We start from the raw sequence: 19,900 nt of genomic DNA on the forward strand, positions 1-19,900 counted from the left end.
GACTGCCCTTGTGTTATGCATAAAGCATACAATCTTTTATGTTACATATCCTAATACAACATAAAAATTATATTCTTTGACTATCAAGTAGAATATTGCATGTGAAATTCATTTGATACTTAGCTAGTAGTTGGGATTTGAAATGTTATATTTGTTTGAATACGACAGCTGGATGTAATAACAAAAACCTACAAATCCAGAATTATTAATAACAACTGTTTGCTATTAGTTTTAAGCTACGCATATACTGAAAATCAGTGTCGTGATAGATCTAAATATTTATCAAGATAATTAAAATAATGTTGTATACATGATTTTAAAGTTCTTATTTCGAAATAAAGATATGGTTGTTACTTTTGATATTAAACGATACTCTTGATCATTATATTCATATTCTGGTAAGATATCTGTATTATTTTCGTAGTGCAAGTACGTATAATAATTTTCTCCATATATTTAATATGAATATATTTTCCAATATTTTCATCGTTTCACATACTTAGAAGGTTTTTTTTTTTTAAAAAAAAAAAGAAGCTTTCCACTTCATGAATTATTCCATCATTAATATTTTTCTATTTCTTCTAAAAATTGTCATCATTTCTAGCTGTTAATCTATAAAACATAAAAGCAGAACGTTGAACTTTATGTCTTATGTAATGTCTACTACCTATTTGTCTATTATTTGAAATACTCTACTGTCTGCATTGATACAACTCTTAGAATCATCCGTTATGTAAGGTTTCTAATAAAATTGTAAGATTAACGTTGTTTAACTTTATGAATTAAATTATCTCATATCTGTTTTCTTTCAACAAACTACGAGTTCAGTTATTTTAGAAAATAGAATACATTCTATATGATGACTGTCTTTGTCTCTATTCTATCATGATCTGTTTGCTTCTTCGAAATGATGATGAATGGATTTAGATGTTTGATAGTGACATTGAAATAAAAGAGTAAAGCACTATGCGATTTATTTACTTCGAGTTATTTTATACATTGAGTTTGAGGCTATAAGAAGCCCTATCTGATAATTAAATATGACACAAACTAAAAAACTACTATGGTGGGAAATATGAAAGGGGAAATAGAAATTAATCGAAACCGAAAAGATGAATTTCTGGTATATGTTTTCATTATCTAATTTATATAAGCTACATATACCACATATAAGCTACATATACTACATATAAGCTACATATACTATATACTCGGGACCATGTTTTTTATACTTAACACCGAGAAAGTATATTGTATTTGTTACCTTCGCAATCGCGAGATCCCGAGTTAGAAGACAACGATTCGCATCCTGATGAGTTTTTTCAGCGTTTTTCTTATATTCCAGTAACCGAATTTTTGTTCACTATATCTAATAGTGAACGTACTATAAACTGTTCTGTTTCGGTGTTCTCAGACTCCTTCCTCAGTAGATCTAGACGGCTAACATGGAATTCTTCTTACTTCTTACGAAAAAAAAAAAGTAACAGAAGTTGTAATACTACTTCATAATAAGTTTGTTAATTCCTAGTAATCTATACTTATGTGTAAAATAATGTATGAAAGTGTGTGTGTCATCAGATTTTTAAATAGAAAGGAGTCACCTGAAGCCACCAATTTGATGCACAGATATATCTTCACCAGATCTAATCGCGTACATAGCCTTTTTATTTTCGATTTTCGGCTTGGTGCGAGATTAGAGGGGATCAAAATGTAAGAAGAAGATAAATACCCGGAACGAACAATATTAACGTGAGTGGATTGCAGTTTAGCATCTCTCTCAGCAGTAAGGCTATACGAAATTTGAACTTACAGCTTAACGGAGGATCCGAACCATATGAGCTGCCACCGGAAATCGAACCCTTTTCTCTCGCACCAAAGACCTGTACGCTAACCATATGCCTACGAGGAAGCTCCTGATAGATATTAGTCTTAAATCCACAGTTTTGGGGGTCACTGAAATGAATAGTGATACTCATGACACCGTTTAAATACACGCTTATGGTCTTGGGGAGGGGGGTTAAAAGTAAAAATGTTCAAAATGAGCGATATTAGTCTCACATCCATAGTTTTTGGGATCACTAAGTTGTTTGATGACATTACCGATGACATAAAAGTCTAAGAAGGGGGGAATTAACAGGAGCAATGCTCTTCGTTAATTATTTATTTCATTCAAACAAGCAAGGATAACACCGAAGTTGTTGCTCTTTGTTATTGATTTCATTCATTTCTTTACCCGTTTTTTCGAATTTCAGCTTCGGGGATTAGCGGTGGTCAAAATCTATGCTTAAAATGAGAGAATATATACCCAAGATGAAGGATTTTAGTGTCAAAGCCATAGTTTTCAGGATCGCTGAGAGGAATAGTGAGATTTCTAGTGTCGTTCAAGTGCAATTTTATCTCCCATCGTCGTCTGGGAGCAGTGAAAATGACATGTCCAAAATGAATTATATTCGTGTCTAATCCATGGTTTTGGGATCGCGAAGCTGATTGCTGACAACTTGATGACATTTTAGTCCAAGTAATTTAGACAAAAAGGGACATGTCAGGTGGCCCCAGAATTCACAAGGATAATGCCAAAGTGATTGGTCTTCCTTATTTACTTATTTCACTCATGTCTTTACTTAAAATTATGATATTGTATAAATCTTGTCCTCCCCGTGAAAAGAACATGTATTTCACCTAGTTCACCGTAAATTGGTTAAGTATTTATTATACAATGCAAATATTTGTCATGAATAGTTCCTATTAATTCATAATAAGTTGATTAAGTATTTACTATGCAATGTAGATATTTATGACATAAATAATTACTACCAATTCATAATACGTTGGTTAGATAGTTATTATATAATGTAAATATTTATATCTTTAGTGATTCCATTGCATGTTAAAGAAGTGTTTAATCACCTAAATTGAAAGTACAAATAACATTTAATGTAATTTTAAAATTATAACAGCATTTTTACAAAATACCTATTAGAAATTAACTCAGCTTCTACAGAAAATGAAATGAAATCTTTGAGTTTTACGTCCCACGGTTATGCCGGTTAGGCTAAAAGGAGACGGTGATTATGAGAAATGAAAGAAATGGTGGAATGAAGAAAGTGGGAGGAAACGGGAGAAACCCTAGAAAACCCCTCACATGGTGTCAGTCCACCAACCAAGTTTTTGAATTCATTTTCTACTGAATATAGATTAATGCAAGAGACATTCCAAGAACTGAGATGGCTTCCATATGAGTTGTATGATTGCCACTTATACCAAATTAGGAGGAATATCCCGAATTTTAAAGAAAATTTTCAACGTCCCGAAATATGCCTAAGAGGAACACATATAGTGAGATGTTAAATAATCCAAAATAGTTACAAAATATGCGAGTGACTTACAAATTTTTACATACGATGTGTACTTATGACTATCGAGATATCAATATGGTTCTATCGTTAATTTTTTTCCTGTTGACGGCAGTGTGAAATCACCACCAATAATGTTATTCGTTATTTGTACCGGTTCAGTGGTTCATAATTTCTATTCAATTAACCACCAACAAGCTGAAGCTGTGTGTTTCCAGTTTCATATATTTTTCGTTTGAATTTTTTTTACAAGTTTCATTCATGAATATATGTAAGTGTTTCTATTATTCTTAACAAATTTTTCCATGAATGTAAAAATTTGGGTATGATGGACCGGCGATCTTACATGTTCGATAACTGTATCCCGCTTTGGGTTTGCCAAGAGATGACAGCCCTAGTGAATTACATAGATATCTGAGAAAAGTGTCAGGTAACTCTGAAATAGTACAGTTAATAGCACATTAGATGCAGTAAATTAGAGAGTCCATTTACATATTATTTTAAACATTCATTTCAAATCCTTAAATAATTATTATTGTTATTATAACTATTGTTAATTGTTATTGATTCCTGTATACACCGATACACATTCACATATATATCTGTATGTTCTTAATTACAGGATATAGATAATATTAAGTATCAAATTTGTTGATGTCTACTTTATTGGCTTTTCTATCTCCGCGATTATTCATTTCTTCTCTAATAACAGTAAGTTATAAATAATATTCATTAATTCACCACTTGTAACTTTTATTAAAATCAATATTTGTTTTACAAAAAATGTTTATATTTCAGATACGCATTTGTTTTGCAAAATCTCACACCAAAAGGATACCAAGTAGCATATGCAAAAGTGAAAAATGACCTCGATCCGGCAAAATTTGAGTTCTTTGAAGCTGTTAAATATATGTTGCTTGGTGTAGACGTTGTATTGAAAGAACAAGACATGAAGAACGGATATATTGCTGTCTTCGATCTATCGGGGATCAAAATGTCTCATTTGGGGAAATTTACCGTTGTTCACGCAAAGAAGTTTATCACTTGCATACAGGTAACCCACACTACTTCAAATTAATATAGCTTATTTATTATTATCTATTTATTTTATATTAATAGTGGATTTTGGATCTTTTTATGCTGGAATATATAGTGTAAATTTTAGATAACAAACTTGATAGAAATAAATACAATTTATTTACTTATTTTATTCTTTACAGGGCCAATATGTATATATCCGTATAATCACATACATATGTATACATATACGTAACTATATTTCGTTATCTTTCGTTATGCAAAATATTTGATGATTTACTATGTAGCAGTAAATTTTCTTCGGTATGGGCGCAGGTGTATGTTGAGTCGGTACATAAGTCGAATGATCGACGCAATAATGTTTGTTAAGCATTTTAAATGTGTTTATATCAGTTGTATATATATATAATATATTAACTTCAAAAACTGTTTTAAATGGATAACAAATTATACGAGGATAAACCAAATATGGCTAGTTTTAATCATTTTGCTATTTTATATGCCTTGTATTCAAGAATAAATTGAAGTTGATGCAATACATATGTAAGTAAGTAAAATATGACCTTCGGATCTTACAATCATCTTGCTCACTACCATTACTATAAACATACGATTCCAGTATTCTACCAGGTTTGAATGTGTACGAATCGTATTTCTTTTTTATTCCATCATTCTTTATCTTGGGCCTTTTTTCATCTTACTCTTCTTCTTTCTACATTCTTCTGTAATTCATTCTGTGATTAGTTATTTGGTCTTCTTCGTGGCGTTTTCTTGTCATTTTCACGTGTAGAAACTTCATAGGTAAGCATTCTTCTGTGATTATTTATACACGCCCTCACCAACGTAGCCTTATATTTCCTAATTCCTCTGGATACACTCTGATTATATCAATTCTTACTTAATCAAACTTTTCTTGTCATTCTGAGAATTTCTCTTAGGAATGCTATCTCTATTACTTGTAATCTACTCCATCCTCTTTTCATCATTATCTATGTTTTCACAGCGTGGATTATTATGAGTACGAAGCATTTATTGTACATGGGTAACATATTGTTTTTACCAAATATGTTCTTATCCCGTATCAGATATTTTCTATTTTTGATGAAAGTTTCCTCCTTGTTGTAGTTTCTTGGTAATTCTGTCTCTCATTACTTCCATTCTCCGTTACTTCTCAATCACAGTACTTTAAATTTTCTGCTATCTTTAAATGCTTTCCTTGTAACTCAAATAAGAACAATATTTGCTTATATCGCGAAGTAGTTGTAGTTTAATCAAAACAGTCTTGGTGTTCCATAATAGTCTTCAAATCTAGTCCAAATCGCAAAATATTTAGCAGATTACTTAATATTTCCGTCTTAGCATGGAAAGCATAACGTTTATTGGAAACATTTGACATATACATACAATTTTGTGTGGTTTCAAAATACTAAAAGTTGCTGATTCAATTACATACTTTCCAAAATTATCATATTGTTTGTATATTTTATATATATTAACAAATAATTAATCTGTATACTTTTTCTTCTTTCCGATTATGAATTTACATTGCCATAATTTAACATTTCATGTACAGCGGAGGACACTTCTAAATGGTACACCTTAGCCGTAAATCTCCATATGGCTGTACCATTTAGAAGTGTCCCCCGCTGTACAATGATATACCCATATGTATACTTATTTCCATGCAACTTTCATGTATTTCCTTGTATTTATTCTTAACATGTGTCATATATTAATTCTGTAGAATGAAAAACAATAATTGTAGAATATTCCACATTAATATTAAAAGGAATTAGAAAGTCTTGGTGTGCGCTGACATAACATCTGAGCGTTGCTAAACTGGAAATACATGTGAAGATTCCTGTCTTCCTGTAGAACTTTTCTAAAGGAAAAGTAAACAAACTCACTTCTCAAAACTGTAACGAACTCTACTTCCTCGAAAGGCCTATTACAATATATTAGCTTATGGTGTATTTAATTTGTTGTCCATTATGTGGTGAAAATTAAGAAGAATTTCTAGATAGTTGTAATTTACTTTTCACCCAGTTGTAGGTTTTAAACAAAAAATCTGTTAATAGTAAAAGACTGACATAAAATTAAGGTTTAACAGTTGATAACAATGTGTAACATTAGTGTGCTTCAAAATTTTACTCGCTGTCTTGTTTAACCCTTTTAGGATTTATAGTATATTTTTATACTATGGCGTAGTATCGTCTTTGACCGCTTATTTAGGTTCTATAACAGGTATTTAAGCCGGGTTTCTTTTATTGGTCAAGTCAAAGATGGACCAAAAAACATCCTAGATGCGTTTTGGAACCAGATGTTTGACTTAGCGGCGTCAAGTAGGAGCGGAGGGACATGACTTTTTTTTTTCTTAAGGCAAATTTCAAAACTTTTTCACGCCTTTAGTTTCCAAGATATCAGATTGAAACTTTGCGTACGGATTATGTGTACTTTCGTTTTTTTTTTTTTTTTTGATTCCTATGTGAAACCGAGGCCGGGCCCGAGGGGCGCAAGTGTTCCGCGAGGGTGATTTTTCAGAAAAAATCCGATTTTTTCTGATTTTTCCGGTTCAAATGTATGATACGGACATGTGAGTGGTACCGTTGGAAAGGTCTTGTTATACTCAAGAAAACTGTGTTTGAACCATGACTCTAGGCCAAATAGTAATAATGCAGTAATTTTTATAATATATATATAGGGCCTAAATTCAGACTTTCAACAATTTTTTCTGCCCTTTGTTTTCAAGATACAAGATTGAAATTTTGCACACATATTATGTACAAGAACTTTTTTTTAATATCAGATCCCTACGTGAACCCAGGCCCGAAGGGCAAAGTATTTTGACGGGATTTTTCCAAAATAAAATCCGGTTTTCTCCCGATTTTTCCGGTTCAGGTGTATGATATGGACATGTGAGTGGTACTGTTGGAAAGAGCTCGTTATACTGAAGAAAATGGCATTTGAACCATGACTCTAAGTCAAATAGTCATGCATATACAGTATATATGAAAAAATGAGTCACCTTCAGACTTTCAAAAATTTCTCCTGACCTTAGTTTACAAGATACAAGATTGAAAGTTTGCACACGTATTATGTACATAACAACTTTTTTTTTTTTTTAATTTAGATCCTTACGTGAACTAGGTCTGGGTCAAAGGGGCAAAAAGTTTCGAAAACAATTTTTTTTCGAAAAATCTCCCGATTTTCCCATTTTTGGTGTACAATAGGGACAAGCAAGCGGTACCGTTGGAAAGTATGTTCTATCCTTAAAGAAAAAAAAGAACGGTATGAATCATGATCTTACGATAAATAGTGAGAAAGCAGTAGCTGTTTGAGTGAAAGTCTAAAATTTACCTCAAAAAGTGGAAATCCTAAAAGGGTTAAGACCTCACTTTACTTCTCGACCATTATTCTTTTCCTAATTTTTCTGCACTATGCACTGGTAGTCTTTGTAGAATTGTTAATAGTACTGCCCATAGTACAATTACGCCATAATACTGTAGTTCTTTCCATATGTGCTTTCTATTAACGTTCTCATATGCTTTCTCTAGATCTATGAATGATGTAATAACTATTTAGTGTATTCCCAGCTATTATGAATTAGCTATCTTAGTACGAATGTAAGATCTATTGTAAATCTTCTTGCCTTAATACCATATTGCTCTTTGGACATGTTATGTTTGATTTTGTCTTCGAGTTTCTGCTGTAAAATTCTTTGAAAAAATGTTGGTACATTGGTTCATTAATGTTATTGACGGTAGCTATTACGTTTCTTCCATTTTTTTCCTTGAATATTGGCGCGAATTCTTTCGGTATTATCCCTTGCATTCAAATGCATTTAATCACCTTGTAAAGAAAGTGTATACTATATATAAATTAGACTTGCTGCTCGTGTAATTTCTAACATTTTTTCCTACTTTTTAGTGATTTCTTTACTTCTCTCAGATTAATCTCTTTTGTTGATTGTACTGGTAATTGCTCCATCTTCTCATTTTATTGTATGGAATTATGTTTAAGAATTTCTCAAAATATTTCCTTCATTCCTTCTTAATATTTTCTGGTTTCTTGGTGAATGTGTCTCTGTCATCTTCATTTCGCCGAGCTTGATATTTCTAACTTTGCATGTTCTTTACTACTCAATACAGAATTTCTTATTTTCTTCAGTATCTCTTTCTAGATTTGTACAGAATTTTAACCACGCCTTTACGTTCTTCTTTTTTACTACTTTCTTATAATCTTTCTTTCTTTTGTTTATATTTGTTTTTGATCTTCGATTACCCACGTATTTCTACGTTATTCTCTCCACTCCGTAATCTTTTTCATTATTGTTCATTATACTTTGTTATTCATCATGTAGTTTACTTCTTATTTCTTCTTCTCAATGTCCTTCCGCGTATTTCTTCCATTTCTTTTAACAAGTTTCCTTAAATATCTTTCATTCCTCTTCCACTGATTTAACTTCATGTTTTGTTATTTGGAAACTTATTTTTCTTCTAATTTCATTTCTTAATGTTTCCTTCAGAAGTTTGAATACGTTTCAGTTAAACCTGTCTTGAATTACATGTTTTTGTTCAATTGTTTCGTTTTTATTAGAGTCTTAAATCAGTAGTCATCATCGTTTTTGCTAATAAGTTATTGAACACTAGCTTGTCTCTCTTATACGACCGTTAATTTGAAAGCTGTTTGTGCAGTTAAACATTTTAATTTAAACATAATCCCATATCTACTAATAGTAAATCTTAAAAAAAAAAAAAAAAAAAAAAAAAAGTATACCTCTGTATAAGAATCTCCCTAAGGCCTATTTGAGTTTAATACTTTATATGTGATCTTTCAGAAAAATAGCTGTGATTCCAAAACAAGCTTTTTATGTGTCCAACAATGAGATACTAGACTAATCAATGAGTATTCTAAAGAATTAGTGAAAAAATCATCCTCTCGCTACAGCAAGATATAAATAAGCATAGCAACATGTAGTGTAAAATAACTTGCTAGAAATTAATTGTTATAAAACAATTTTGTTTTCTTACAGCAACAAAATTCGATATTATGTCAGTAAAAAATTGAAATAATGATGTAAGAACAGAGAAAATGAGTATTTTTAAGTACATAGAAATTACATTTTAAGGTTAGCTCAATTTTAGCTTAACTTTTATGGAAAACCGAATACAACACAATGTTTTATGATTCTACTAGCAGCGTTCACCCCGCTTCGCTGGGGTCACCCCGGAACGCAATAAACTTTGTTACTTAGATAATTTTTACTTTTTCGCTTTCAAGTGATATGATAAAAACCATAGAAGATTGGAGTAAATGTTAACATTATATCGCCTGTCATTTATGTTAACCCGCCGAGTGACACGGTCATGTGGGTTGCATATAAATACGGTTAGATTTAGCTATGATGAGCTAACAAAGGATTTGTACGTTATGGACACTTGAATGGTCAATTATCTCAAGACACTGGTAATTGAAAATTAAAGTGATATGATAAAAACCATCTAGGGTCCAAATCTTAATAACCCCCCAAAAATGAAAGAAATTGGTTCAGCCGTATTAGCGTGATGAGCTAACAAAGGATTTGTACGTTCTCTTTTATATATATAGATTATATTTTAAAATGAAAATGGTATTGGTATTGGTATAATTGTTCAGGCAATCTAACTGGTAGAAAAGTCAATAATAAAATAGTAATTTAAAATGAAATATTTGATGATAGTATTACTTAACTTTATTAACGTAAAATTAAACTGAGATCATAGTTATAGATCTCAAGTAGAAATTAGAGAACTACTGTATGGAAACTGATTATTTAGGATGCTTCAAATTACTTGGTTCAAAAGAAAATAGAAATCAAAATTTTGTTTTGTTAATCTCCATTGCTCTAAGCAATTGTTTTAATTTTTATTCTCGTATAGCATTCATTTTTGTGTTTATTTATATTGTAGGAGGCTTATCCACAGAGAACAGCGGAAATTCACATAATCAACGCTCCATCTTTTGTTCACACAACAATAAACATCTTCAAATCTTTCATGAAGGAGAAATTGCGAAGTAGGGTAAGTGTTATACGCATGTTTGATTAATTCAATTTATAAGTTATGTGTATGATAATTTTTAAAGCACCTTACTATTATAATTTTCATATATATATATATATATATATATATATATATATATATATATATTGGTTAAAACAAAAGAATCTTACCATAAACATAAAAAAGAGTCAAAATAATGACAGAAAGTTAACCAAGTAGTAGTTTTTTGTAATATATTAAAAAAGAATCATTTAAAATTTAGAACTTCAATCTGATTTGCAGTATGTTTTGAAACATTTTGAGCCGCCTCTAGAGGTTTTTGAATTACATTGGAATTTAGAGTTCCTTTCATTATCAAAGGCTGTTTGAAACGTGAACTTACAGCTTAATGTGGGATTCGTACCACATGAGCTGCTCCCGGGAATCGAACCTAAACTACAGGCCTCAATAGGTGTATATATGAAACAGAAGTGGCATTACATTAATTATAAATTTTCTTATGGAGTATTTGATTATTAATAAAATATATTATAACTTTAATATGTCTACGAAACCTCCATCAATACCAGCTTCATTCATGTATCTGTTGTTGTTTACATGTGCCACTTATATATATAATGAAAAGTGTTTATGCTTGTGTTAAATTGAAGCTATTAATCCATACTAGTTGCATCCACTTCTGCTCCCTCTTAATGTATTTTATTGTTGTTTATTAATACTTCAAGAGGCAATAGTATGAGCTACAAGACCAACTTAGAGGGATTTATTGCAGAGTTTCCCCTCCTTTTTTCCCTCAATTCTCACGTTTACACTGGATAACAGGATAAAATTACTTTCTAAGTCATTTAAAAGTGTACTTAATATCCTTTTAAATAAAGTCATCGTCTCACTGTTTATCTTAATTTAAGCCTTGGTCATTTTGTGTAGGTACATTTACAGATGAGATGACTAAGAGCGCTATTTTATTTAGGAAGTCAAAAATAACTAAGATAAAGCCGAACTGTTAACTGATCATTCCTCGACTTGAAAATCTATCTAATAGATCAATCTCTTTCAGTGAATTTTAAAGCCATTCAGTTTAAATATTTAAAACGTTTAATTGCAGTTTATATAATATGTAAATTTAATTACTTGTTTGTAATCTAAGCACAATTAGTTGATCGAGACCGTATCCAAAACAATCGTAAAGATTAATTTGCCTTAAAGAGAAAAAAAAAGCTAGAAAAACTTAAAAATTACTTAGAAAGCCTTCGGGCTCAGCATACATATGAGAACTAAAAGAGGAAGAGAGAGAGAGAGAGAGAGAGAAGTGAAGAGGGTCTTTGAACCCCAGTACATTTTCATAAGTTGATCTCATAGCTCATCATTAGTAATAGTTGTGATAAAAAAAATTAAATTTTTGAGTTTTACTTCCCACTGTTATGCATGTAGGCTAAAGGAGGCCAAAGGAGACGGTGATGATGAGAGATGAATAAAATGGTAGAATGAAGAAAGTGAGAGGAAATGGGAGAAACACGAGAAAACTCAAGCACATGGTGTTTTCCACCACAAACCCATTTAGAATCGAACCAGGGACCCCAAGCACCAGAGGTGAATGCTCTATCACTGAGTTATTGCGGCACCCAGTACTAGTTGTGTTAAGAACAATCAAAAAAGTGTCAAATAAATTGGAATATGCATGTTTAGATGTTTCTTTAAACAACGCATATTGATTCTGCTAACCCATTCGTTAGTCTTTCTACAAATAATAAACTAAACCGCTGGTGCAACAACTCTAGGGTAACTATTGCGTAGCAGTCGACTTTTGAGATGATGTGTGGTCAGAACATCGGCTCCCCTCGTCATTAACTCTAGCTTTTTAGACTACAGTTTGCTATCTCTTTCTTTTAAATAGCTCCACAGTTGTCCTCAGGACTCTGGGTGGACACGTAATAGCAACACCATATAGTAAGTTCGAATGGTTACATATATTCACTTCGATCAGATCTGACACTGTCTGATTTCCAGTGATGCTAGAACGGCATTTTTAGTTCTATATAACAAAATATTCTAGTGAAGTTATATTTCTTTTATTATTTCATTTGATGTTAAAATGAAAACACTTTGAGTTTGAAATGTAAGCACAACTGAAAAATAATTAAACGACATATTCTTTTCTATATTATTTATTGGGTTAAAATTAAGATAGATTTGAGTTAATATGTTTTTAACAGTCTTTCAAAAAGTTATAAGAAGGCAATGGTTTTTGGAGTAATTTGTTTTTCAGTATTTACATATTCTTTCTTTCTTTTTATTTATTTATTTTTTTTTTTTTTTTTTATTTTAACAGATTCACGTATATGGAAATGATTTAACGAAACTCTACAATAGTGTACCACGCGAAAGTCTGCCTAAGGAACTTGGAGGAGATGCAGGAACGCTAGAAGACTTTTGGAGTAAGTATAAATGACATACAAAAAAAGTACAAAATTCAGTTTCAGACAAGGGGTTAACTTTTCTGGCTTGCTTTCCCAGCATGTGCGAAAAAAGGGAATAGGTATCTTTAATTGCAGTTGTAGGATACAGGTTGACATTCAAAAATCCGGCTATCAATAATCCACTTCCTTTAGATTTCCGGCATGGATTTCGGAGCACATTTTCGAATTTACCGCGTTGAAGTGCCGCTATTTTTGGAGGCGCCGTTTAGTTTTTGATGGCGCTATAGTCGATATTTGCTCAAGAGACAAAGCTTTGCTTCCACCTACTAACAGACATTTCTGCTCATACCTTTTGATTTTATCATTCATTTACTGAATTTTCTCTCTTTAAAAGATTGTATAAGTAGTCATTTTTCTTAAACATACATAACACATATAACCATCCAAATTCTGACATTTTCAAAATCCCGAATTCTTTTAAAACTCCAAGATAAGTTTTTCTTCTAGAAGCATAATACTGTCTTTCTAGTCAGTCGCCATGCTCATATTATGGACAGAAGAGTTCATTACGATATACTTCAAATTGCAGCTCTTACAACAGAAAAGTGAAAATAATATTTATAAAATTATAAATATAATGTTTCCACATGTGGAACTCTGGAATAACCAACATATACAGGTAATTTTGTTCCAGAAGTAACGTTCTGCCTTTACAGACAATAAAGAGCATGTATATGAACGCGTAGTGTTGTTTCTTCACCTCAGCGCTTCGAAGTAGGAGAAAATTACTCCTTCTCGCAAGAAATACATTATATTATTTTTACTTTATAATTATAACATTATAACGATATTTACAAACATATTACTTGATATCTAAACTATTTGTGACATTCCTTGTGTATGTTCTACTTAATCAAGAAGAAGCAGATAAAAACTATATCCCTAGAAAAGAAAACTTTTTTTTTAAAAGATTTTTTGAAGAGAAACTTCCTCTTCAACTCCCCACAACCTCATGGTACCTGCATGATACACAGTTTAGTTTCATTACAAATTAGAGATATGATTGTCATTGTGTTATATGTGACATGATGAGAGTTATTATATCAAAAAACTACGGTCCCCATGGCAAAATAAGGTATAAATTTTATTTGTCATTTTTGTTTCCTCAAACCGTAAGTTAAAAATCAAAATAAATAGATATGTTCAGTAATAGATATGAGTCTGTTTCTCAGATTTTTTAAAGAATATTTGCTCAAGAGACAAAGAAACTCCAGAGCTCTTCCAAACTGTAAAGGAGTTTTAGATGGGAGTTTATTTTAAAAGTCCCTCCGATAGACACAGAATACCGAAAAGTAAGTCATTTAAAAGGTATTAAATTAGAAAAAAGAGGTATAAATAGTTCTTCTGTGCTAATCACAGTCGGACAGATCGAGAAAATATGAGACAGCAAAATAACAAAAACTCCCCAATATGAATGGTTAAAATTATCAAACTATTAAATACAGGAAACTTTAATGTAAATAACATTTACTAATTCAATTAACTGAAACTAACAGCTAAGTCAATGAAGTGTGAAATTACTTTTTAAAATTGTGGTTACACTTGGATACATAAAACAATTACAAAATAGAATAAAATTCCAATCTTGTTCACATGATCCTGAAAAGCAAGAAATACTAATTGTTTAAAAGCACCTACGTCTTTCCATCTAAGTACCTCTTCATCTTCACATTTGAATATCTAGTTTACTTTTTTTCTTTAGATAGTAAGGAAGTATTGTAGTAGCATAACTATGTATGTTACATGGAAATGTATGAAACATTGAGAACTATATATTCATGAAAAGAGGAAACAACCGATTTTAGACTTATTTTTACACATCAAATCCTCTGTAGTTGCGAATTCAATAACATAGAAAGAGTAAAAAAGTGATTGACTGGACCGGGAATGGAATCTGGGACATCTGGCATACCGTGCCGTAGTTGTTCAAGCATCGGTATTGTATGTTTGAGGTCCCGGGTTCGAAACTCGGTCCAGTCAATCACTTTTTCACTCTTTGTATGTTATTGAGAACTTACACGTACATTCCTATTACTTATGAACTGTTTGGACTTAACTCAGGGAAGAGGGTTTTGAAACGGTATGTTTTTACAACTTTTTGTTGTAATAGAAGAATAAAGACAGAAATGGAATCTATTTTTGGAACACAGGATCCATATCAAAATACCATTTCTCAGTATCTCTTACTTTTTTTTTCTGTGATAGATAGAACAAACAGAACAAAGGAATAGACATAGCCAGTCTGTGTGACTTTCAATACTTACGTATAGCACAGTTTGGAAGTCTAAATGGTGCTTGTTCAACTTAATTTCAATAGAGATATTGATAGACATATCAGTTTCTTGAGTTACTGCTTCCAGATGTTTCTTACGCGTATCATCTACTTATAACAGTAGGCTTATTTTCTTTTAGGCCTAACGACATCTAAACTTTATTCTATATAAATAATGAGTACCAAATAATTTAACACCAATTAGCTAATACCAGACCTACATTTTAATACCACTTTGTATTCCCACATAAACTGATATAAATTATAACGTATATATAAAACTTAGATAAGAAGCAATACATTTTATTAATCTGCAAAAGCTACAGAAAACTCAATATATTCTAACACATTATCTACCAATTCTTTTTCTTCTTTTTACATGAATTTACACGTTGTCATAAGCAGGTACTTATTATTGCAATATTCTCCAACATCTTCCTCGGGTACTGCAAGTGCAGTTAACTCGAACAGTTACTAAAGCACTTTTATTTTCCAATGTCTCACTTATTAAGTATTACTGTACTGTTTTGCCATTATAATCATAATCATTTTATTTTCTAGAACGGAATCTAAATTATCTTCTATTGACTTGATTTAACGACCTAGCTCATTAACCCATTACACTCTCGCGATTTTTTTTTTTTTTTTTTTGGTAAAGTCACTCTTCTGTTTTATATTAGTCTCGTTATGGTTTGTAATCTTACTCCGTTCTTTTCGTTTCATATATTGTCTATGTTTTATACAAATGCCTATTATTTTCTCTTCTAACATAAGAAGGATAAAAATAGGAAAGAATATACAATATAGATTTATGGAACCTGTATCCGATTACAATCTTTCTATGCTCTGAAACGATGTAATCGGACGATAATAAAACAACGAACATAGCTAAATAAAAATATTTAAATTTTCGTGGTTGCCTTAGTTCTTATATGTATTTTAAAAGAATGAAAGAGTTAGAAAATGAAAATTGCATAATTAACTTGAATATTTATGTTCTTCACTTGTATTTCTATTAAAAATTTATGTGTAAATCATGTTTAAAAAGATATTATCATGCTTAAAAGTATTATTAATCTTTCTTTTCTTATTTCTGTTTTCTTCTAGATGACTGGGTTAAATTTTTGGAAAGCCACAGAGACTGGATATTGAAGCAAGAACATCTAAAATCCGATGAATCAAAGCGACCTGGAAAACCAAAAATTCAAAGCGATCTTTTCGGAGTTGAAGGATCCTTCCGGAAATTGTCACTTGATTAAACTGTGATATATATCACCTAATATCTTTTCCTTAGATGTGATGTTAAATCCAAAGTATTTGGATACATTTTAATTTCTCTAGGTTACTCTGTATAATAAAAAGGCACTTCAGAAGTGATCTGTTGGTGATAATTTAAACAGTTCCATCAATTCTTGATACGTAAATGCGTAATGTCATTAAATCAAGAGATCACAATATTTATTTTTGGTCAGACATGACTTTAAACAACATTTCTTAGCAAATGAATGTATTTCTATAATTGAGAAGAAAGTAATATAATACCATACTGTAGAATTTCTGTTCGTATTTATAATTTACATGTTACCTCCATGACGAATCATGCTCTTGTTTTAACGTAGTTTAAAGTAGACATTCTGTAACATATACCTTTTAAACCCTTAATACAATAATCAAATTTAAGCCAATGTTCTTTAAATGTAATGTACTTAGATATCAGTTCTTAGGTACACAAAGAAACCTTGTCTGCTATTTATTTTATACGAACACTTCTACGAAGGAAGAAGCGATGTTGTCCAATTCATAGACCATTGAACACAAATACAATTGTTTCTGTTCAACTGTACTTCTAAACTTCATGTTCTAATGTTTAATCGCAAATGGTGATCAGATCTCGAAGGTTTTAGATTAGAACGTATAACCGTATTAAATCGTTTTGTACAAAGTATAATATTTAGTTTGTAAGATTTAAGATATATATAAGATATATATATATATATATATATATATATATATATATATCATTATTTTATTGTAAAAGTAAGTGTTTCTGAAACAAATGTTTTTCAAGGCAAATGGAAACAAATACATATTAGGTAATAAACATATTTGTTATCTGTTAACTAAATGTAAGTCAACATTAAAATGTATTAGTTTCATTTGTTAATATTTCACCAACTTCTTTATAAAGTGAGAAAATTATGTAATTAAGATTGATACTTAAACTAAACAGATTAAGCAAAATATGTGTTACTTATTTTCCGGAACTCCATGAAGTTACATAAATGAAATAAATGCCTTTGATTACAAAATCTCTCTGTGAATGAGGCTATATATATATTTGTGTTCTTTACCTCAATTTCGTTTAAAAAAATCACTTTTTAATATAGTAATCGTATGTTAAGATCATGTTCTTATGTACAACATTCTCATTGAAATATAAAATTCTCGTAAATATTTGAATTATTGCTTCACGATTGAATTAAAACCCTTGGTATATCCAATGATTTAAATTTTAAAAAAAACAGTTTCTATAAAGGTTGGAACTAAGATCAATACATACCAGTATTTTATGTAAGTTGTGAAGAATATTATAATAAATGCTATTTGCCTGAAAACAATAAAATAAAATGTACAAATTTTCGGAGTTTTTATTTCTTAAACTGTTTGTATTTTGCTTGTTTGAATCCATGATTGCAAAAGACCCGAGTTACTTTTGTCAACCTTTCAGATATTAAAGAGAAAATATTTAAATCAGTCACTTCCAACTTTTCTTGTGCTCAACCAATGTTGCTTTTTCATCTTCGACACCTGCTCTTTCCTTTTTACCACCAAGTTGTGTATAATCTTAGAGAACCAGAAAACTTTACGAACTAAATTTCAGAAAAATGAGACTCTAATCCTTTCTACAAACATCGATTCAGTTATTTTTAGTAATTTAATCGAGAATTGACAGAATTATTTTGTGTAATTAATATTCAAGGAAATTTGAAAAAAATCTTGAAGATACATTTAGTGTGAAGATTTGACAATAACATTTTTCTCCAAGCAGTGTAAATTTCAAGCTAGAAAGCATAATTTTAATTGTTTCTTCGATTGTTTTCGAAAGCTATATTAAGATATCTAGTATTCATCTAACAGAGATTAGAGGAAAGAGTTCTGTATTTCTTTGCGTAACAACCCATCAAGATGTATGGCAACGAATTTATCAACTGGCCGATGTATAATATCAGACTACACTTTTCAATTGGAACAGGAATTTGGAGAACTAGAAAGAGTTATGGATGCGCGAGAATGGAGACATCGATAAGTGTTTAGACATGTTGCCAATGTGCGCAAAATCAGGAATCAGCGAATGGTTTACCTGCAAGATAATTGACTCTGCTAGCGATGTTTTCCAATAGCAAAGTTGGCGGAAATCATAGTTATTGGTACGGCAACTTGGACATTAGTTCCAGGCGTTGTCAGAGTGACTTTAACAGCTGGAATACTGTGGGGTGGAAGTCAACGGGAAACCACTACTCTGTTTTTCCCTAGTTTGCTGACAGCAGAAAGAGAGAAAGACAAAAACATCATGTATGGAACGAAGAAGACGGTGTCAAATATAGAAGTAGAAGGGGAGAAAATAGAACAGCTGACTAGTTTCCGATACCTGGGTAGTATTATTAATGATGATATGAAGTGTGAACGTGAAATAAAAGCAAGAATAGGAATGGCGAAAGAAGCCTTTAGGAGAAAGAAAAGATTACTTTGTGGGATTTTGAACAAAAAGACTTATAAAATCCTTCGTGTGAAGTATTGTCCTGTATGGGCCAGAAACGTGGACACTACACAAAAATGATAAAAAACGACTGGAATATTTCGAAATATGGGTGTGGAGAAGAATGGAAAGAATTAGCTGGGTCGAGCAGAAAACGAAATGTGGGGAAGGAAAGAACAATTTTAGATTGGGTAAGAAGGAACTGTATCATGAGAGATGTGCTAGAAGGTATAGTGGCAGGAAAGAGAGGGAGGGGGTAAAGGAGACTACAATTAATGGACGACACCAAAACAGAGAAATTGTACGTGAGGACGAAAAGGTTAGCGGAAGACCTTGGAGCATGGAAGCTTCTCAGTTGCAGCGGATGACCTGCCAATAATGGCAGAAAGCTATAATGATGATGATGATGATTGATGTTTTGTTTGCCTGCCGCCATTACGTTGACAAGCGTTCTGTCTGCTGCTGCTACGAATATCTGCTCGTTGGGTCTCCTGGAAGTGAGAGATAAGCAGACTATGATGTCAGAGAATATAGAGTTGGAAATGACTGCTTTTAAATGAAAAAATAGAAAATTGCCTATCTAGTTACGCAGTGATTTAATTTATTGGGGGCATTATTACGGTTACTTATCTTCAGGCCCACCTCAGAAGCAGGTTGGAATCATTAGTTTATTTCATTTCTTGCACAGTTAATATTCTTAATGCATAACACATGTATACCCCAAGTACAAAGCGATGAAAGTAAAAAAATCACACTTACCTTCACTGGAAATATGCTGATATGTTTGTCAAGGCAAATTAAATCATTGCATATATAGATAATCAACTTTCTGAGTCTTTCATTTACTAAAGGATCCGTACTTCATAAACTTTAACTTACTATGACTGGTTTTGTATATTTGATTTTGGTCTAATTGTATTCATTTCTCATAAAATTTTCAACTAAAATATTTCACTACGTAA

At 31.4% G+C, this 19,900-nt stretch overlaps 1 protein-coding gene across 3 annotated transcripts in view; it reads left to right on the plus strand.

Annotated features, from left to right (window-relative positions):
* LOC145693097 (alpha-tocopherol transfer protein-like) overlaps window positions 1-17,154 on the plus strand; it is a 69,385-nt gene extending 52,231 nt beyond the window's left edge. For 2 of the 3 annotated variants that reach the window (XM_081768792.1, XM_081768791.1), the window contains exons 4-7: window positions 4,152-4,407; window positions 10,340-10,450; window positions 12,762-12,867; window positions 16,289-17,154. In XM_081768792.1, coding sequence (XP_081624918.1) covers window positions 4,152-4,407; window positions 10,340-10,450; window positions 12,762-12,867; window positions 16,289-16,440 — 625 coding nt within the window. In that variant the 3' untranslated portion in view covers window positions 16,441-17,154. The remainder of the gene's footprint in view (window positions 1-4,151; window positions 4,408-10,339; window positions 10,451-12,761; window positions 12,868-16,288) is intronic. The other variant, XM_081768790.1, reaches the window with a different exon arrangement.
* The last annotated feature ends 2,746 nt before the right edge of the window (window positions 17,155-19,900 follow it).

This window comes from Thermobia domestica, chromosome 8 (genome assembly GCF_964235325.1).
Source record: "Thermobia domestica chromosome 8, izTheDome1.hap1.1, whole genome shotgun sequence".
Classification (NCBI taxonomy): Eukaryota; Metazoa; Arthropoda; class Insecta; order Zygentoma; family Lepismatidae; genus Thermobia; species Thermobia domestica.